We start from the raw sequence: 17,985 nt of genomic DNA on the forward strand, positions 1-17,985 counted from the left end.
GGAAATCGAAGATCAACGGGATGACAAGTTAGACAAGTGATGAGAAGTGACAAGTGATACATGAATTTACAGTAGTAATTCTAAAGCAATGCTAAAACATGAGTCTATTCATGATAAACATGAAAATTTTACCTGCCTTCATTCTCAAGTCTCTCCAGCCTCCTTGATGTGGCTCCTAAGTGCTATTCCTACAACACAAGTATTATCATTTCCTGCATTTCTCAAATGCTGTCACAGCTCCACATTATTTGCAGGCATGAGTTCATACTCATTGGTTAGGTTTAAAATGTCCTTGACTGCTGGACTCCAAAATAATTTTTGAGTATATCACCCCTGTGCTGTTCACAGTATTCTTTTTTTCTTCACATAGACACAAAGACTAGAATACAGTGAGAAATGTTTCTTATATTTCTTTTCCTGCGTGTATGAGCCATACCAGTGGTGCTCAGTGCTTATTCCTGGCTCTGTGCTCAGGGATCACTCTTGGCAGTGTTCACAGACCATCTGGGCTGTCAAGGACTGAACTGGGATAGGGTGCCCAAGGCAAGTACACAACCTGCTATACCATTGCTCAGGCTATTTATTTGAATACACAATATCCTACATCTGAGATTTGCTTCTGCATGTATTCATCTTCGTCCTATTTCACCTTTACAAATCATCCCAAATAACTTTCAAAATAACTAATATTGAGGCTGGGTCTAAAAAGTTTTAGTACAGTATTTGCTAGGATTTTGGATAAGCATATGAATGTAATATCTTGCATGTTAACCACCTTGGGAGAAAATCTGGAAAGCAAATATTGCATATTATAGGATTGAATGAGTTGGGAGAGCTTTGACTGGGAATCAGGATTTCCAGAGTGTAATCAGGGATTCTAAGGATGAGGTGGAACTTGCAGGATAGTTCAGGGAAGAAAACATTTCAGGCACAGAAACACTGGTGGCATGAAACAGCGTCAAGAGTGTGGAGTCCTGGTGCTGCCACAGAAGAAACATCAGGGAAGGGAGTAGGCAAAACCAAACACCCTTGTTGGGTCCCACCACTTAGGAGGCAGCTCTTCCTCTTGCACCTTTGTTATTCATTTCCACAACAGCTTCTTAGGGTGCAGAAACCAGGAAATCTTTTTCTGTACCCACAGCACCGCAACAAGTGCCTGGCATGTTGTGGTGATTCAAGATTTTTTTTTGATCAGTGAATAAAACCATATCCATTTAGTCCAATAGGCAAGTCCTTAATAAAAATACTCACGCATTGAAATAATAATATCTACTTGTTTTGAGGCCATGTCTTACTCTGTGAAGAGCTTTCAATTGCTATCCATTTAATCCTATTAGATGAGTGTGGTGTCAGTATTTCCACTTTACAGGTGAGGAAAGTAAAACACATAGTGAGTAGAAACTAGGCCAAGCACAGTTACATGACAGAGTAGAAATTTACTCTACGGCGGCACTTTTAATCAATCCAAGGTCATGGGACAGTATGGACCTGGAAGTGGATAATGTTTTTGTCTCTCTGCACAAGATTTCTCAAATCTGAGACAGTGATCTACAGAGCACTCACTTTCTACATGTCATGCTGTTACTCATCCTGCACATGTGAAGGGAAACAGCACTAAGGATTTTATGGTAGAAGGAACAGGAGCACAGACTATAGAGATGGGGTGCCTGTGTTCAAATTTAGTTTTTCCATTTTTTACCCTCTCTACAGGGGGGATAATAACAATAATAACAATAATAATAATAATAATAATAATAATAATCTTATGTGAATGTTATAGCAAAAACACAGATAAATAGCTTAATGTAGTATATAAGTCATAGTGATCATAAACATTGTGTGAGGGCTTGCTATTATTGTTTTTACCTTCCAGTAACCATGGTTTGGAAACACAGGTCTATAGTTTCTACCAAAGATAATGCACATGAGAAACTGCTGACTTGTCAGCTGAAATCATTTTAATAACCTAAGACATTAGATTTTCATTGACCATTTGAGATTTTCATTGACCATCTCTCCACACGCTCCCACACAACTCACACAATAATCTATTTAACATAGCAGAACTGGGTTCCAAAACTCAGTTGCCTCTCTTTCATGTTATAAGACATTTGAATTAACCTGGGATTCTCTTAAAAATCATGAATCAAATTTTCCCAGACATTGCATCAACTTGGTATCACAAACCCGAAGTGTGGAGCAAAAGAGTACAAATGAGTACTCCATATTACCTATGTTTTCTTGAAAAGTCACCACAGCAGTTTCAAAATCTTGTATCATTTCCACTTGAAAGTCATCACTGGACAGGCCACTTATATTCTCCACTAAGAAGATCAACATCATCTCATTCACATTAGTCTGAAGATTTTCAAATGCAACTTTCTTCTTTGAAAGATACTTGTTTGGCATATCTTCAATGTTTTCTGGTCTTCTACTGACAGAGTGGGTTGTATTCAATTCTTCAGACACATCTGATTTTATAGAGGGACAGAGATAAGACAAGGATATTAATATTTATCTACCAAGATTTTAGGAAATCATATCCTCATAATACTTTACCTTCTTTCTTTTTAAAACTTGGCTGATGCAAAAGGAAACAGATCTTAAAAGGCTATTTGTCTAACTTGTTTAATAACATAATTAAGTATTTAATATTATTAAGTTCTACTTTATTGCACCCTTCTGTACCTTCTATGAGGAGACTGGCTCGTCTTTCACAGCCCTTTAATTACATTTAAATTTTAGTGTTATGATATTGCTTTCGAGTATATTTTTATAAACCCAGGGATATGTTTATTCTTGTGCTCTGGAACATTAAATGTAATTGATAACTATGTGGACATTTGTTGAACCTAAGGTTTACTGCTTAGCCTATGGAAGGAAAGGAGATTATGTGATGAAACCCCCAAATTGCAGCATCTGTCCCATAATTTTCTGAAAGTTCCAAGTTCCAATCTCTAAAGACAAGAAAAAATACTTGCAGTAAATGTCTAAGAAATATACACAGGGGTTAAAATGACCTTCAACCATTGGTCCATAGACAAGTACTGACCTGCTGGTGTACAAAGATTGAAAGCCACTGATTTTTAAACTTTTTTTATTTTATTGAATCACCATGAGATATAGTTACATATTTGAGTTATAATCTCACAAAGATCAAACACCCATCACTCCACCAGTGAACATTCCCCACAACCAATATCCCCAGTATATCCCCCTTTACCACCATACTTCTGCCTCCACGGCAGACAATATTACCCATACTTTCTCTCTCTACTTTTGGGCATTATGGTTTCTAATACAGATACTGAAAGGTTATCATGTTTGGTCCTTTATCTACTTTGAGCAGACATTTCCCATCCCGACCCATTCTTCCAACTATCATTTTTAGTGATCTCTTCTTTATTCCAGCTTCCATCCCCCCTCCTCCTGCCCACATCTTGAGGCAGGCTTCCAACTATGAAGCAATATTCATGGCCCTTGTATCTATTCTCCTTGTGTGTCAGTCTCATGTTATGTTATTCTATACTCCACAAATGAATGCAGTCCTTCTATGTCTGTCCCTCTCTTTCTGACTCACTTCACATAGCATGATACTCTCCATGTCTACCCACTTATAAGCAAATTTCATGAACTCATCTCTCCTAACAGCTGCATAGTATTCCATTCTGTAGATGTACCAGTTTCTTTTTTTTAATTTTTAATTAGTGAATCACCGTGAGGGTACAGTTACAGATTTATACATTTTTGTGCTCATGTTTCCCCCATACAAAGTTCGAGAACTCATCCCTTCACCAGTGCCCATACTCCACCACCAGTAAACCCAGGATCCCTCCCACCCTCCCCAGTCCTGTCTCCCCCGACCCCAAACTGCCACTATGGCAGGGTATTCCCTTTCATTCTCTCTCTCTGATTAGGTGTTGTGGTTTGCAATAAAGGTGTTGAGCGGCCATTGCATTCAATCTCTAGTCTACATTTGGCACGCGTCACCCCTCCACCGCATGACCTCCAACGACATTTTACTTGGTGTGCCCTTCTCTGAGTTGCCCAGAATGAGATACCAGCCTCCAAACCATGGGGTCAACCTCCTAGTACTTATTTCTACTATTCTTGGGTGTTAGACTCCTAGTCTATTATTCTATATTCCACAGATGAGTGCAATCTTTCTATGCCTATCTCTCTCTGACTCATTTCACTTAGCATGATACTTTCCATGCTGATCCACTTATATGCAAAGGTCATGACTTCATCCTTTCTAACAGCTGCATAGTATTCCATTGTATAGATGTACCAGGGTTTCTTCACCCAGTCATCTGTTCTAGGGCACTCGGGTTTTTTCCAGATTCTGGCTATTGTAAACAGTGCTGCGATGAACATATAAGTGCAGATGTCATTTCGACTATACTTTTTTGCTCCTCTGGGATATATTCCCAGCAGTGGTATTGCTGGGTTAAATGGGAGCTCAACCTCTAGTTTTTTGAGAATCGTCCATATTGTTTTCCAAAAGGGGTGAACAGTCGGCATTCCCACCAGCAGTGTAGAAGGGTCCCTTTCTCCCACATCCTCTCCAACAGGGTTGCTTTTGTTCTTTTGAATGTGTGCTAGTCTCTGTGGTGTGAGGTGGAATCTCATGGTTGTTTTGATCTGCATCTCTCTGATGATTAGTGATGTAGACCACTTTTTCATGTGCCTTTTGGCCATTCGTATCTCTTCCTTGGGAAAGCTTCTGTTCATTTCTTCGCCCCATTTTTTGATGGGGTTGGATGTTTTCTTCTTGTAGAGTTCAACCAGTGCTTTATATACCATTGATATCAACCCCTTATCTGATGGGTATTGTGTAAATATCTTTTCCCATTCTGTAGATAGTCTTTGTATTTTGGTCACTGTATCTTTTGCGGTGCAGAAGCTTTTTAGTTTAATGTAGTCCCATTTGTTGATCTCTGTTTCTACTAGATTGCTTAGTTCCATGTCATCTTTGAAGATACCTTTATCTTCAATATCGTGGAGGGTTCTGCCGACCTTGTCTTCAGTGTACCTTATGGTTTGTGGTCTGATGTTGAGGTCTTTAATCCATTTTGATCTGACTTTTGTGCATGGTGTCAGGTCGAGGTCTAAGCCCATTCTTTTGCATGTGGTTGTCCAGTTGTGCCAGCACCATTTGTTAAAGAGGCTTTCCTTGCTCCACTTCACATCTCTTGCTCCCTTATCAAAGATTAGATGATCGTACATTTGAGGTTGTGTGTAGGGCTATTCCACCCTGTTTCATTGGTCTTCAGCTCTGCCTTTGTTCCAGTACCATGCTGTTTTAATTGTTACCGCTGTGTATTAGAGTTTAAGGTTGGGTAGGGTGATGCCTCCAATCATCTTTTTCCCAAGAATTGTTTTAGATCTCCGTCGCCGTTTATTGTTCCATATAAATTTCAGGATTGCATGATCCATTTCTTTGAAGAATGCCATGGGTATCCTTATAGGGATCGCGTTAAATCTGTATGATACTTTGGGGAGTATTGCCATTTTGACAATGTTTATTCTCCCTATCCATGAGCAGGGGATATGTTTCCATTTCCTCATGTCCTCTTTGATTTCATGGAGTAGCGTTTTATAGTTTTCTTTGTAGAGGTCCTTTACTTCTTTAGTTAAGCTGATTCCAAGGTATTTGATTTTCTGGAGTACGATTGTGAACGGGATTGCTTTTTTTCATGTCACTTTCCTCTGTTTCATTGTTTGCATATAGGAAGGCCATGGATTTTTGGGCATTGATTTTATAGCCTGAGACTTTATGTACAGGTCAATTGTTTCTAAGAGTTTCTTACGAGAGCTTTTAGGCTTCTCTAGGTATAGTATCATATCATCTGCGAATAGTGAGAGCTTGATTTCTTCCTTTCCAATCTGAATTCCCTTAATATCTTTTTCTTGCCTGATGGCTATTGCTAATACTTCCAGTACTATATTAAAGAGAAGTGGTGAGAGTGGGCATCCTTGTCTTGTCCCCGATCTTAGAGGAAAGGCCCTTAGTTTTTCTCCATTGATGATAATGCTTGCCATAGGTTCATGGTAGATGGCTTTGACTATCTTGAGAAAAGTTCCTCCAAAACCCATTTTGGTGAGAGTTTTTATCATGAATAGGTGTTGGATCTTGTCAAATGCTTTCTCTGCATCTATTGATATGATCATATGGTTTTTATCTTTACTTTTGTTGATATGATGGATTATGTTGATTGATTTCTGAATGTTAAACCATCCTTGCATTCCCAGGATGAATCCCACTTGGTCATGGTGTATGATCCTTTTGATGAGTTGTTGGATTCTATTTGCTAGTATTTTGTTGAAGATCTTCGCATCGGTGTTCATCAAGGGTATTGGTCTATAGTTTTCTTTGTTAGTGGTGTCTTTGTTTGCTTTTGGTGTTAGGGAGATATGTGCCTTGTAGAAACTTTTCGGAAGAGTTCCTGTCTTTTTAATTTCCTGGAAAAGCTTGAGGAGAACTGACAACAAGTCTTCTTTAAATGTTTGGAAGAATTCGCCAGTGAATCCGTCTGGACCTGGGCTTTTGTTTTTGGGAAGACTTTTGATTACGGTTTCGATTTCTTTGATATTTATGGGCCTATTCAGGTATTTCACATCTTCTTGGTTCAGTCTTGGGAGATTGTAGGAGTCAAGGAATTCGTCCATTTCTTTTAGGTTCTCTTGTTTCGTGGCATACAGACTTTGAAAGTAGTCTCTGATGATCCTTTGAATCTCCTTGGTTTCTGTTGTGATGTCCCCCTTTTCATTTCTGATTCGGTTTATTAGGGTTTTCTCTCTTTCTTTCTTTGTGAGTCTTGCTAGCTGTTTATCAATCTTATTTATTTTCTCGAAGAACCAGCTCTTTGTTTCATTGATCTTATGGATTGTTTTTCGGGTTTCCATATCATTAATTTCTGCTCTAAGTTTTATTATTTCTTTCCTTCGATCTGGTTTGGGTTCCTTTTGTTGGTCTTCTTCTAAGATCTTGAGCTAGGAAGTCAAGCTATCAATATAGGCCCTTTCTCCCTTTCTGAGGAAGGCTTGCAGAGCTATAAATTTTCCCCTTACCACAGCTTTAGCTGCGTCCCATAGGTTCTGGTAGCTTGTGTCTTCATTCTCATTTGTTTCGAGGTATCTCTTGATTTCTTCCTTGATTTCCTTCGTGACCCACTCGTTGTTCAATGGTGAGTTGTTTAATTTCCAAGTGTTTGATTTGGTTCTCCGCGTCTGTGCGTGATTAACTTCCATCTTCAGTGCATCAGGGTCTGAAAAGATACTTGATACAATTTCTATCTTCCTGATTATATTAAGGTATAATTTGTGGCCCAGAACGAGGTCTATTTTGGAAAACGTTCCATGTGCGCTGGAAAAGAATGTGTATTCTTTCTTTTTGGGGTGTATAGCCCTGTATAAGTCTATTAGCCCTGTCTCCTCCATTTCTTCCTTCAGAGCCATCATTTCCTTGCTGAGTGTTTTTCTTGTCGATCAATCCAGAAGTGATAAGGCAGTGTTGAAGTCTCCAACTACTATCGTGGTGATAGTGATGTACTCCTTAAATTCTGTTAGGAGTTCTTTTAAGTATTTAGCTGGTCGTTCGTTAGGTGCGTATACGTTTAAGAGTGTGATTTCGTCCTGTTGTACATATCCCTTGATGAATAGAAAATGCCCTTCGCTGTCCCTTCTGATCTTTTTCAGCCTGAAATCTATGCTATAGGATACTAGTATGGCCACCGCCGCTTTTTTTTTTTTGAGGGAGCTGTTTGCTTGCAGGATTGTTTTCCATCCTTTGATTTTGAGTCTGTGTCTGTTTTGACTATTTAGATGTGTTTCTTGTAGGCAGCAGAAAGTTGGGTTTAGTTTCTGAATCCATTTTGCCACTCTGTGCCTCTTGATTGGTGCATTTAGACTGTTAACATTAAGAGAAATTATTGTCATGGGATTTTGTGTCATTTTTCTGTAGGGTTTGTTGTTCTTGTAGGTTTTTTCCTTGTCTTATAGTAGCCCTTTGAGTCCTTCTTTTAAATTTGGTCTTGAGTCTATGAAGTTTCTGAGCTGTTGCTTCTCTGTGAAATAGTGTATGGTTCCTTCAGGTTTAACTGAGAGTTTAGCCGGGTAGAGTATTCTTGGTGAGGCATTCATTTCATTAAGTATTTTCACTATATCCCACCATTGTCTTCAGGCTTGGAGGGTTTCTTCTGACAGGTCTGCTGTGAATCTAAGGGGTGCTCCTTTGTATATGATCTCCTTCTTTGATCTTGCTGCTTGCAGTATTGTGTCTCTATCCACGGCATCCATCATTCTGACTATGATATGCCTTGGGGATTTTCTATTTGGGTCCTTTTTAGCTGGCACCCTTCGGACTCCTTGGATCTGGATGTCCGCATTCTCTAACCCTGGTAATTTTTTAGCAATGATGTCTTTAATGGTGTTTTTTTTTTTCATTGGGATTGGTTCCGTGTGGTTCCAGCACTCCCATGATTCTTATGTTGTTTCTCCTGAGGTCATCCCCTAGGACTCTAATTCACTCTAGAGCCATTTTGAGGTCTTTTGCCATTATTTGTTGTTCCCTATATGCTTTGTGCAGCTCATCTTCAAGCTCACTGATTCTGTCTTCGGCTGTAGTCATTCTACTATTGAGGGATCCTAACGAGTTTTTTATTTCATCTACTGATTCTTTTAGTTGTGTGATTTTTGGTCGTAGCTCTGAAATTTCTGCTCTCATTTCTTCTTGGATTGTCTTGGTGGAGCATTCCAATGCTGCATTCATATCCTCCCTTAATTTATTGGAAGTCCGTTCCATAGTTGCTTTGAGTTTGTGAACCATCCTCACAATTTCCTCTCTAAATTCTTTATCTGAGAGGAGGTTGTATTTCTGGGAAGTCGCTTCTGAGGTTAGTGAGATATTTTCTTGGCTCTCTCCTGGTGGTGGGGATTTTCGCTGTTTCTTCATGTTGTTATGGGTATTACTATCCGGTGCTCTCCTTAGCTTGGGAGAGGCCTCAATTGAAGATGTGGGGCTATGCACTTTTTACAAAGGACTTTTAAGTGCAACTTGATGTGTTCACTGACAGTTTTTGTGAAATTAGGATAGGCTAAGTTACTTGACTATTAACATATAGTGACTAAGATGACCAGGGAATTCTTCAGAGTAGTGGGTTCTATCAATTGTGGCCAAAGCATAATGCATGGAATGGTAAAAAAACAACTGAGGCCGCATAAGCGGGTGCCACTCCGGAAAGAGGCCACGCCCACTTTGAGGTCATGCCCCCTAAGATGAGGACACACCCCTAATCGGTGGGGCCTAGAGGTGCCAGGCGGGGGTGGGGGTGTCAGGGCGAGCCCCAAACCGCAGCGGGAAGGGGGCGGGGAAGGGGCTTCTCCACACTGGGCAGGGTCTCCAAGGGATTTCCTATTTACCTGCAGAGTGGGGATTGGTCAGGAACCGATGGCGGCGGCCGAGAGGTGCCAGGCGGGTGTGGGCGTCAGGGAGAGCCCCAAACCACGGCAGGCAGGGGGCGGGGAAGGGCATATCAAAGTTTCTTTAACCAGTCATCTGTTCTAGGGCACTTGAGTTATTTCCAGATTTTGCTACTATGAATAGTGCTGCAATGGACATATAGGTACAGATGTCATCTCTACTGTGCTTTTTTGCATCCTCGGGATATATTCCCAGAAGTGGTATTGCGGGGTCATACGGAAGTTCAATTTCTAGTATTTGAAGGACTGTTCATACTGTTTTCCAGAAAGGCTGAACCAGTTGGCATTTCTACCAACAGTGAAAGAGCATCCCTTTTTCTCCCTATCCACTCCAGCACTGGTTATTTTTGTTCTTTTGAATGTCTGCCAGTCTTGTGGTGTGATGATATCTCGTTATTGTTTTGATTTGCATCTCCCTGAGGACTAGTGATGTGGAGCATTTTTTCATGTGCCTTTTGGCTATTTGTATTTATTTTTTGAGGAAACTTCTGTTTATTTCTTCTCCCCATTTTTGATGGGGTTAGAGGGTTTTTTCTTGTACAATTCTACTAGTGTCTTGTATATCCTAGATATTAATCCCTTATCAGATGGGTATTGGGTAAATATTCTTACCCATTCTGTGGCTCTTTCTGTATTTTGGTCACTGTTTCTTTTGAAGTGCAGAAGCTTCTTAGTTTGATGTTGTCCCATTTGTTTGGTCAGTGCTGTTTCATCCTTAAAGATGCTTTTAGCTTCAATGTCATGGAGGGTTCTGCCTTCATTTTCCTCTATGTACCTTATAGATTCATTTCTGATATTTAGGTCTTTAATCCACTTTGATTTGACTTTTGTGCCTGGCATTAGACAGAGGTCAGAGTTCATTTTTTGCAGGTAGCTATCCAGTTTTCCCAACACCACTTGTTGAAGATGCTTTCCTCATTCCACATCACATTTCTTGCTCCTTTGTCAAAAATTAAGTGGCCATATACTTGGGGGCCTCTGACAGGATATTCAGGGGTCCATATTATGATGTTCAAGGAGATGAAAGTGGAAAAGGATGTATACAAAAATTAGGTGAGGAAATTGACTGATATTTTAAGAGAAGTGTACAAGAAAATATTTTTAAAAGGAAAATGTGCATGAAAATGTTTATCATGGCAAAATAAAATGCCATAGATCAGATCACTCAGACATCCTTCAGTTAAATTCCCTTAGTAAGCTTTATGTAGCTAATAGAATATGTGCTAAAGAGTTGAATTTCTCCTCCAAGACTGGTTTATATAAATCTCCTTTCAAGAATTTTCATTGTTCCTTGCACTGTCCTTAGTGGCTACCTGAGATAACAGGGCTAACTATTAAATGGTGTAAGGAAACTGGACTCTCCTTATAGGAATCAAGTGTCACTGTAAGTAACAGTCTATATCTGACTTTTTGTGGCTCCCGACAACTACCACCATACCCATAGATTAGACTAAGTTGTCACCTGGGACTTGTTTTTGACAGACTGTTGATAAAAGTTCTATTGTGTGTTGGATATAAACCTACAACACTCATGAAAACTAATTTCCAGATTAAGTAGCAATATAAAATTGCATTCAATGAGAAGCATGACAAACAAGCATGACTTCTGGGCTGGGACGATGCTATGTAAGTTCGCTCCTCACTCTTCTCCACGAGGTATTGACCTCTTTACTGGCATTAACATTAAAACCAGGAATCAAGGATGAGGCCTAATGGACTTGGGCTAGCTTGGAAAGTTTTTTCTGAGTATATGTTAAAGAATATATATATATGTATATATATAATTTAATCAGAGTACAGTGAAGTGGAGGATATAACAATGAAGAACAGGCAAAGTTCTGAGACTATTTGAGACATGAGTGATGTCTAAATGATGAAACTCTGTATGAAGAGTTCAAGAATAAAGCCATGGAAGTCCATTTCATTTAAACATGGGTTGGACTTAATCTTACAATTGTTTATAATTTTTAATCAAAGAATTGTGCTATGAAAATCTTGACAGGATAAGCACTTTCAGTGTTTTATTTTTGTTTTGTTTTGTTTGGAGGTGCACCCAGTGGTGCCTAGGTCCTACTCCAGGCTCTACAGTCAGAGATCACTCCTGACAGGGCTCAGGGGCCATATGCTGTGTTAGGGATCAAACCTGGGCTGGACTTATGCAAGGGAAATGCCCAACCCGCTGTACTATCACTCCAGAATCTGGACTTTCAGCTTTAAGGTGAAGGGAGACAAGTAAAGCTTTCCTTATATCCATGTTGTATTTGTATGGTAATGTATGAAAATGGGAGAAAGGAAATGAAAGATAGAGTCTCTGTACGTGGTGTGTACGTGTGTGTGTGTGTACATGTGTGTGTGTGTGCATGGCATGTCCAGTTTTGGGAAACTTAAAGAAGAGAAATGATTCATTTTTCGAGCAGGTGAGTTTCAGACTGGCTCCATAAATTCAGGAGAAATGAGGTGGCCAAACTAGAGCACTGGTTCATGCAGGAAGTTAGAATAGTTGGATCCAGGCCTGTTATCTCCCAACACACTTCCAAGATGAGTGCATCACACAACTTAGAAGTGTGTGCAAGAAATACTGATATATAAAAAAACAGGGTATACTAACCAGTAGAAACAAGTAGTTGGCTGATCTTGCTCACATCTTTCCTCAGATTATTGTAGTTGCTGATTTCCACCTTGTTTCCCAGCCCCACTTAATTTTCCCAAACAGGACATTGGCCCACTTATATCAGAGTACTGGTTTTATAACCATTTTCTTGATTCAGTGTAGAAAAACCTTCTACAGTGGACTCCTCCTTCAACTCTAAAAGAAGCCAAGTAAACTTGATTGAATCTGTCTAACTCCCTAGTTATTCTAATAGAATACAGACCAGTTACAATTGACTAGTAAGTGGACCTAAATTATCCAAGAAAATTAAAAGACCATTGATTGGGTGGGATTTAATAGTATTGCTGAGAACACTGTTAGACAAATCTAAATTGGACTAGCAAACCAGATAAGGGAAAAAAAACAAAAAAAGTCTATAAAGTCAAAAGAATAAGACATGTGACTAAATTTCTAGATATAGCAAATGGTTCAGCTATAAATGTTTAAATACAATCATATTTATGAGTCTAACTTTTAGGTTGATGTACAGCACATAAAACAGTTTTTAGAAAATTAATAAAGATTTAAGGAATCACAACATATATTGAGACTCAGGTGACACAGCCACATATCTGAAGAATGAAAGTAGGACTTTATCTAAAGAGATAACTTAAATTTTATAAAATTCAATACCTTTAAGAAATTATGCATACTGAGGCTGGAGAGATAGTATAGTGAGTAGGATATTTGCCTTGCATATGTCAGGCAACCTATGTCAGGAAGACCCTGCTTCCCATATGTCCCCATGAATCCACAAGGAGTGATTCCTGAGTGCAGAGACAGGAATAATTCCTGATCAGTGCCAGGTGTGCCCCCCTCAAATAGGAAAAATAATACTAAGGATACTATATTTTCTGGTTTGATGCTACATTCACAGTAGGTGAAGACAATCTATACATCCCTATCTAGTTATTTTGCCAATAAAAGGCAGCTCTCCTCCTGGTACATTTCCAAAAAGAAAAATTCACAAAACTACTGTTTTTTGCTCAAGATTGCCAATTTACTACCTCTCCCATGACCCAGGTCAGGAGCCACTGTGAAGCAGAAGAGGGAGGGGGAGACAGCTAGCCACTCTGACCTGGCTCCACCCAGCCCAGTACAAGAAACTGAGGCAGTGTGACAATAGGGCATGTTTGCTCTTTAATATCACCATTTTGCCGCCCACCCCAGGTCATGAGTCACCAAACAGGAGACAGTGGAGTGGGAGTCTGTTAGCCACTCCAGTTTTGCCCCACCAGCCCTGGTCTTGGATTGATATCCTCCCAGTCCCATTTCTTCACCTTTTCCTATCTCACCCTGAAAATAAAAAGACATCCTAACTCTAGTCACCAAACCACACAACACACAAGAAACAACTCCAACCTCTAAAGTTACATGGGAAAGCAATCAGAACCCCACTATGCTTAGAAAGTGAAGATGGTAACCCTGACGACTCCACCAGTAATAATAAACATATGTAACCTCTCTGATAAGTACTTTATTATTTAGGTATTTTTCTATATGGAACAATAAACACCCACGGATAGCTAAAAAATTCTTGGGAAAAAGATGAGGGAGGCATCACCCTCCCCAACCTCAAACTTTACTACAATGCGGTAACAATTAAAACATCATGGTACTGGAACAAAGGCAGAGCTGCAGACCAATGAAACAGAGCAGAATATCCCTACACACAACCCCAAATGTATGATCATCTAATCTTTAATAAGGGGGCAAGAAATGTGAATTGGAGCAAGGAAAGCCTCTTCAACAAATGGTGCTGGCATAACTGGACAACCACATGCAAAAGAATGGACTTAGACCTTGACCTGACACCATGCACAAAAATCAGATGAAAATGGATTAAAGACCTCAGCATCAGACCACAATCCATAAGGTACATCAAAGACAAGGTTGGCAAAACCCTTCACGATATTGAAGCTAAAGGTATCTTCGAAGATGACACAGAACTAAGCAATCAAGTAGAAACAGAGATAAACAAATGGGACTATATTAAACTAAAAAGCTTCTGCACCGCAAAAGACACAGTGACCAGAATTCAAAGGCAATCTACAGAATAGGAAAGGATATTCACCCAATACCCATCCAATAAAGGGTTGATTTAAGGGTATACAAAGCACTGGTTGAACTCTACAAGAAGAAAACATCCAACCTCATCAGAAAATAGGCTGAAGAAATGAACAAAAACTTTTCCAAGGAAGAGATACGAATGGCCAAAAGGGCACATGAAAAAATGCTCTGCATCACTAATCATCAGGGAAATGCAAATAAAAACAACCATGAGATACCACCTCACACCACAGAGAATGGCACACATCCAAAAGAAAAAGCAACCGCTGTTGGAGAGGATGTGGGGAGAAAGGAACCCTTCTACTCTGATGGTGGGAATGCTGACTGGTCCAGCTCTTTTGGAAAACAATATGGACACTTCTCAAAAAATTAGAAATTGAGCTTCCATTTGATCCAGCAATACCACTTCTGGGAATATATTCTGGAGAAACAAAAAAGTATAGTCGAAATGACATCTGCACTTATATGTTCATCGCGGCACTGTTTACAATAGCCAGAATCTGGAAAAAACCCGAGTGCCCTAGAACAGATGACTGGTTAAAGAAACTTTGGTACATCTATACAGTGGAATACTATGCAGCTGTTAGAAAGGATGAAGTCATGACCTTTGCATATAAGTGAATCAACATGGAAAGTGTCATGTTGAGTGAAATGAGTCAGAAAGAGAGGGACAGACATAGAAAGATTGCACTCATTTGTGGAATATAGAACAACAGAGTAGGAGATTAATACCCAAGAATAGTAGTATAAAATACCAGGAGGTTGGCTCCATATCTTGGAAGCTGGCCTCACATGCTGGGAGAAAGTCATCCCAGGTAGAGAGGGGAACACCAAGTAATATGTGATTGGAGATCCTGCGCAGAAAGGGAGATGTGTGCTGAAAGTAGAGTAGAGACTGAACAGGATGACCACTCAATACCCCTATTGCAAACCACAACACCCAAAAGAAAGAGAGATATCAAATTGGAATGCCCCACCACAGAGGCGGGGTGGGGGGCATGTTATTGAGGGGGTGGGGGGATACTGGGTTCATTGGTGGTGGAGAATGGACACTGGTGGAGGGATTGGCTCTCAAATATTGCATGAGGGAAAAACAAGCACAAAAATGTGTGAATCTGTAACTGTACCCTCACTGTGACTCATTAATTAAAAAATAAATTTTTAAAAATCTATATTAGGGGCCGGAGCGATAGCACAGCGGGTAGGGCGTTTGCCTTGCACGCGGCCGACCCGGGTTCGATCCCCGGCATCCCATATGGTCCCCCAAGTACTGCCAGGAGAAATTCCTGAGTGCAGAACCAGGAGTAACCCCTGAGCATCGCTGGGTGTGACCCAAAAAGAAAAAAAATCTATATTATTTTTGTTATTTTTTATTGAATTGTTGTGGCTCCATAAGATTCAGTTAAAAAGCCTTTGTGATCGAATCTCAGTTATACAATGTTTTCAATATCCATCCCTCCACCAGTGCACATTTCCCACTAACAATATCCCCTATATCCGTTCTGCTACTCACACACCCCCTCCCAGCCTGCCTCTATGGCTGGCACTTCTTTTCTTCTTTTCTTTCCTTTCTTTCTTTCTTTCTTTCTTTCTTTCTTTCTTTCTTTCTTTCTTTCTTTCTTTCTTTCTTTCTTTCTTTGTTTCTTTCTTTCTTTCTTTTTTCTTTCTTTCTTTCTTTTTTCTTTCTTTCTTTCTTTCTTTCTTTCTTTCTTTCTTTCTTTCTTTCTTTCTTTCCTTCTTTCTTTTTTCTTTCTCTCTTTCTTTCTTCTTTCTTTCTCTTTCTTCTTTCTTTCTTTCTTTCTTTCTTTCTTTCTTTCTTTCTTTCTTTCTTTCTTTCTTTCTTTCTTTCTTTCTTTCTTTCTTTCTTCTTTATTTCTTCTTTCTTCTTTCCTTCCCTTCCTTCCTTCCTTCCTTCCTTCCTTCCTTCCTTCCTTCCTTCCTTCCTTCCTTCCTTCCTTCCTTCCTTCCTTCCTTCCTTCCTTCCTCCCTTCTCCTCTCTCTCTCTCTCTCTCACTCTCTCTTCTCCCCCCACCCTTCCTTTGGGCATTATCATGTTTGGTCATTTTTCCACTTTCAACACACATCTGATAAGTGATTTAGAAAGGAAATGTTGAGGATGTTTAAGGAGTTCAAAGAAACAGTGGAACAGACTGCCAGAAACACACAAGATGATATGAAAATAGAAATGAGTGATAATACAGACAGAAATGACAGAACCAAAAAATCTGGTAGGCAAAATGAAAAACTCACTTGAAATCTTCACCAGAAGAGTAACAGCTGCTAAGAAAAGAATAGGTAAGTTCCAAGATGAGGTACAGACAGTCTCCAGAAAATAGTAGAAGATGTAAAGAAAAACCACAAAATATATGAACAGTTGACAGGAGAACATTGGGGATGAATTCAAGAAGAACTATGTAAGCATCACTGGGCTCTCAGAGGGTAGGGAAGGCAACCCTGATGAAGAAGCAACAGTAAAAGGCATCATTGCTGAGAACTTCCCAGAGCTGGAGAGTGCTGCACCCAGATCCAGGAAGCCTAAAGGATACCAGCTAAAATAAATCCGAATGAAATTACTACAAGACACATCCTAATCAGAATGTAAAAACCATAGATAGAGATAATACTCGAAATAGCAAGATCAAAGTAAGAGAACTTAGTCCTATACTAAGTTCCTCCCCACATCTGAATTTCTTTTTCCTTTCTCTTCTACTTTTCAATAAATTTTTATTTTCAGAAAATCAGAGAATGAAATTATACACAAATTAATTTCGAATAAAAAATTCAAATAAAAATTCTACACAATAATTTTTTATTTTAAGAAAATCAGAGATTAAATTATACATCCTTAAGATTTACAGCTTATGTACCAAATGAAACCCTCCAGATCCAGAGACATTGGTGGGATATAGTAATAAATAAATAAATATATATATATACCTCAATGAAATGAATACCTCGGCAATAATACTGTACCCAGCCACACTCTCAGTCGGATTTGAAGAAATCAAACACAACTTCACAGATAAACAAAAATTCAGGAACTTTACAGACTCAAAATAATCTTTACAACAGGAACTAAAGGGGATACTTAAGACTAGACAGATCTTCAAGCAAATAAATCCCGCATAAAAGTCACAGTTGTCTAATATCAGACAACATAGATTTAAGGAAGAACTCACACTCCTAAATATATATGCACCTAATGAAGGACCAGAAAAATACTTAAAACAACTGCTAATAGACTTGAAGAAAGACATTGATAGCAACAAAATCATAGCTGGAGACGTCAACACTCCTCTGTCACTGCTTGATAGATAACTAGATTAAAGCTCAGGAAGGAAATATTTGCTTTGAGAGAAGAAATGGAAGAGAGTGACTTAATATACATATATGTGTTTGTGTCTCAGCCTGTGGAGAAGTTTTTTTCTCCAACGTACATGGGACATTCTCCAAGATATGCCACATACTGAAACACACAAAAACACCTTCACAAAGTCAAGAGAATACAAGTCAACTATCTTCTCAGATCACGGTGCACTGAAAATATAAGTTAATTACAAACAGAAACAGTGAAACAACTAAACTTCCTGGAAATTAAATAGCTCAGTATTGAACAACCAATGGGTAAAAGAGGAAATCAAAAGGAAATAAAAAATCTTTAGAAACAAATGAGTGTGAGAACATGGCATACCAAAACTTGCAGAACAGAGCAAAAACAGTGTTAAGAGGAAAATTCATAGCTTTGCAGACATTTATCAGGAAGAAATGAAAGGTCCACATAA

The 17,985-nt window shown here is 39.2% G+C and overlaps 1 protein-coding gene across 1 annotated transcript in view; it reads right to left on the minus strand.

Annotated features, from left to right (window-relative positions):
* LOC129398791 (protein mono-ADP-ribosyltransferase PARP14-like) overlaps positions 1-17,985 on the minus strand; it is a 129,463-nt gene that overhangs the window by 94,319 nt on the left and 17,159 nt on the right. Inside the window, exon 4 of the mRNA XM_055128147.1 lies at positions 2,232-2,471. Coding sequence (XP_054984122.1) covers positions 2,232-2,471 — 240 coding nt within the window. The remainder of the gene's footprint in view (positions 1-2,231; positions 2,472-17,985) is intronic.

This window comes from Sorex araneus, chromosome 2 (genome assembly GCF_027595985.1).
Source record: "Sorex araneus isolate mSorAra2 chromosome 2, mSorAra2.pri, whole genome shotgun sequence".
Classification (NCBI taxonomy): domain Eukaryota; kingdom Metazoa; phylum Chordata; class Mammalia; order Eulipotyphla; family Soricidae; genus Sorex; species Sorex araneus.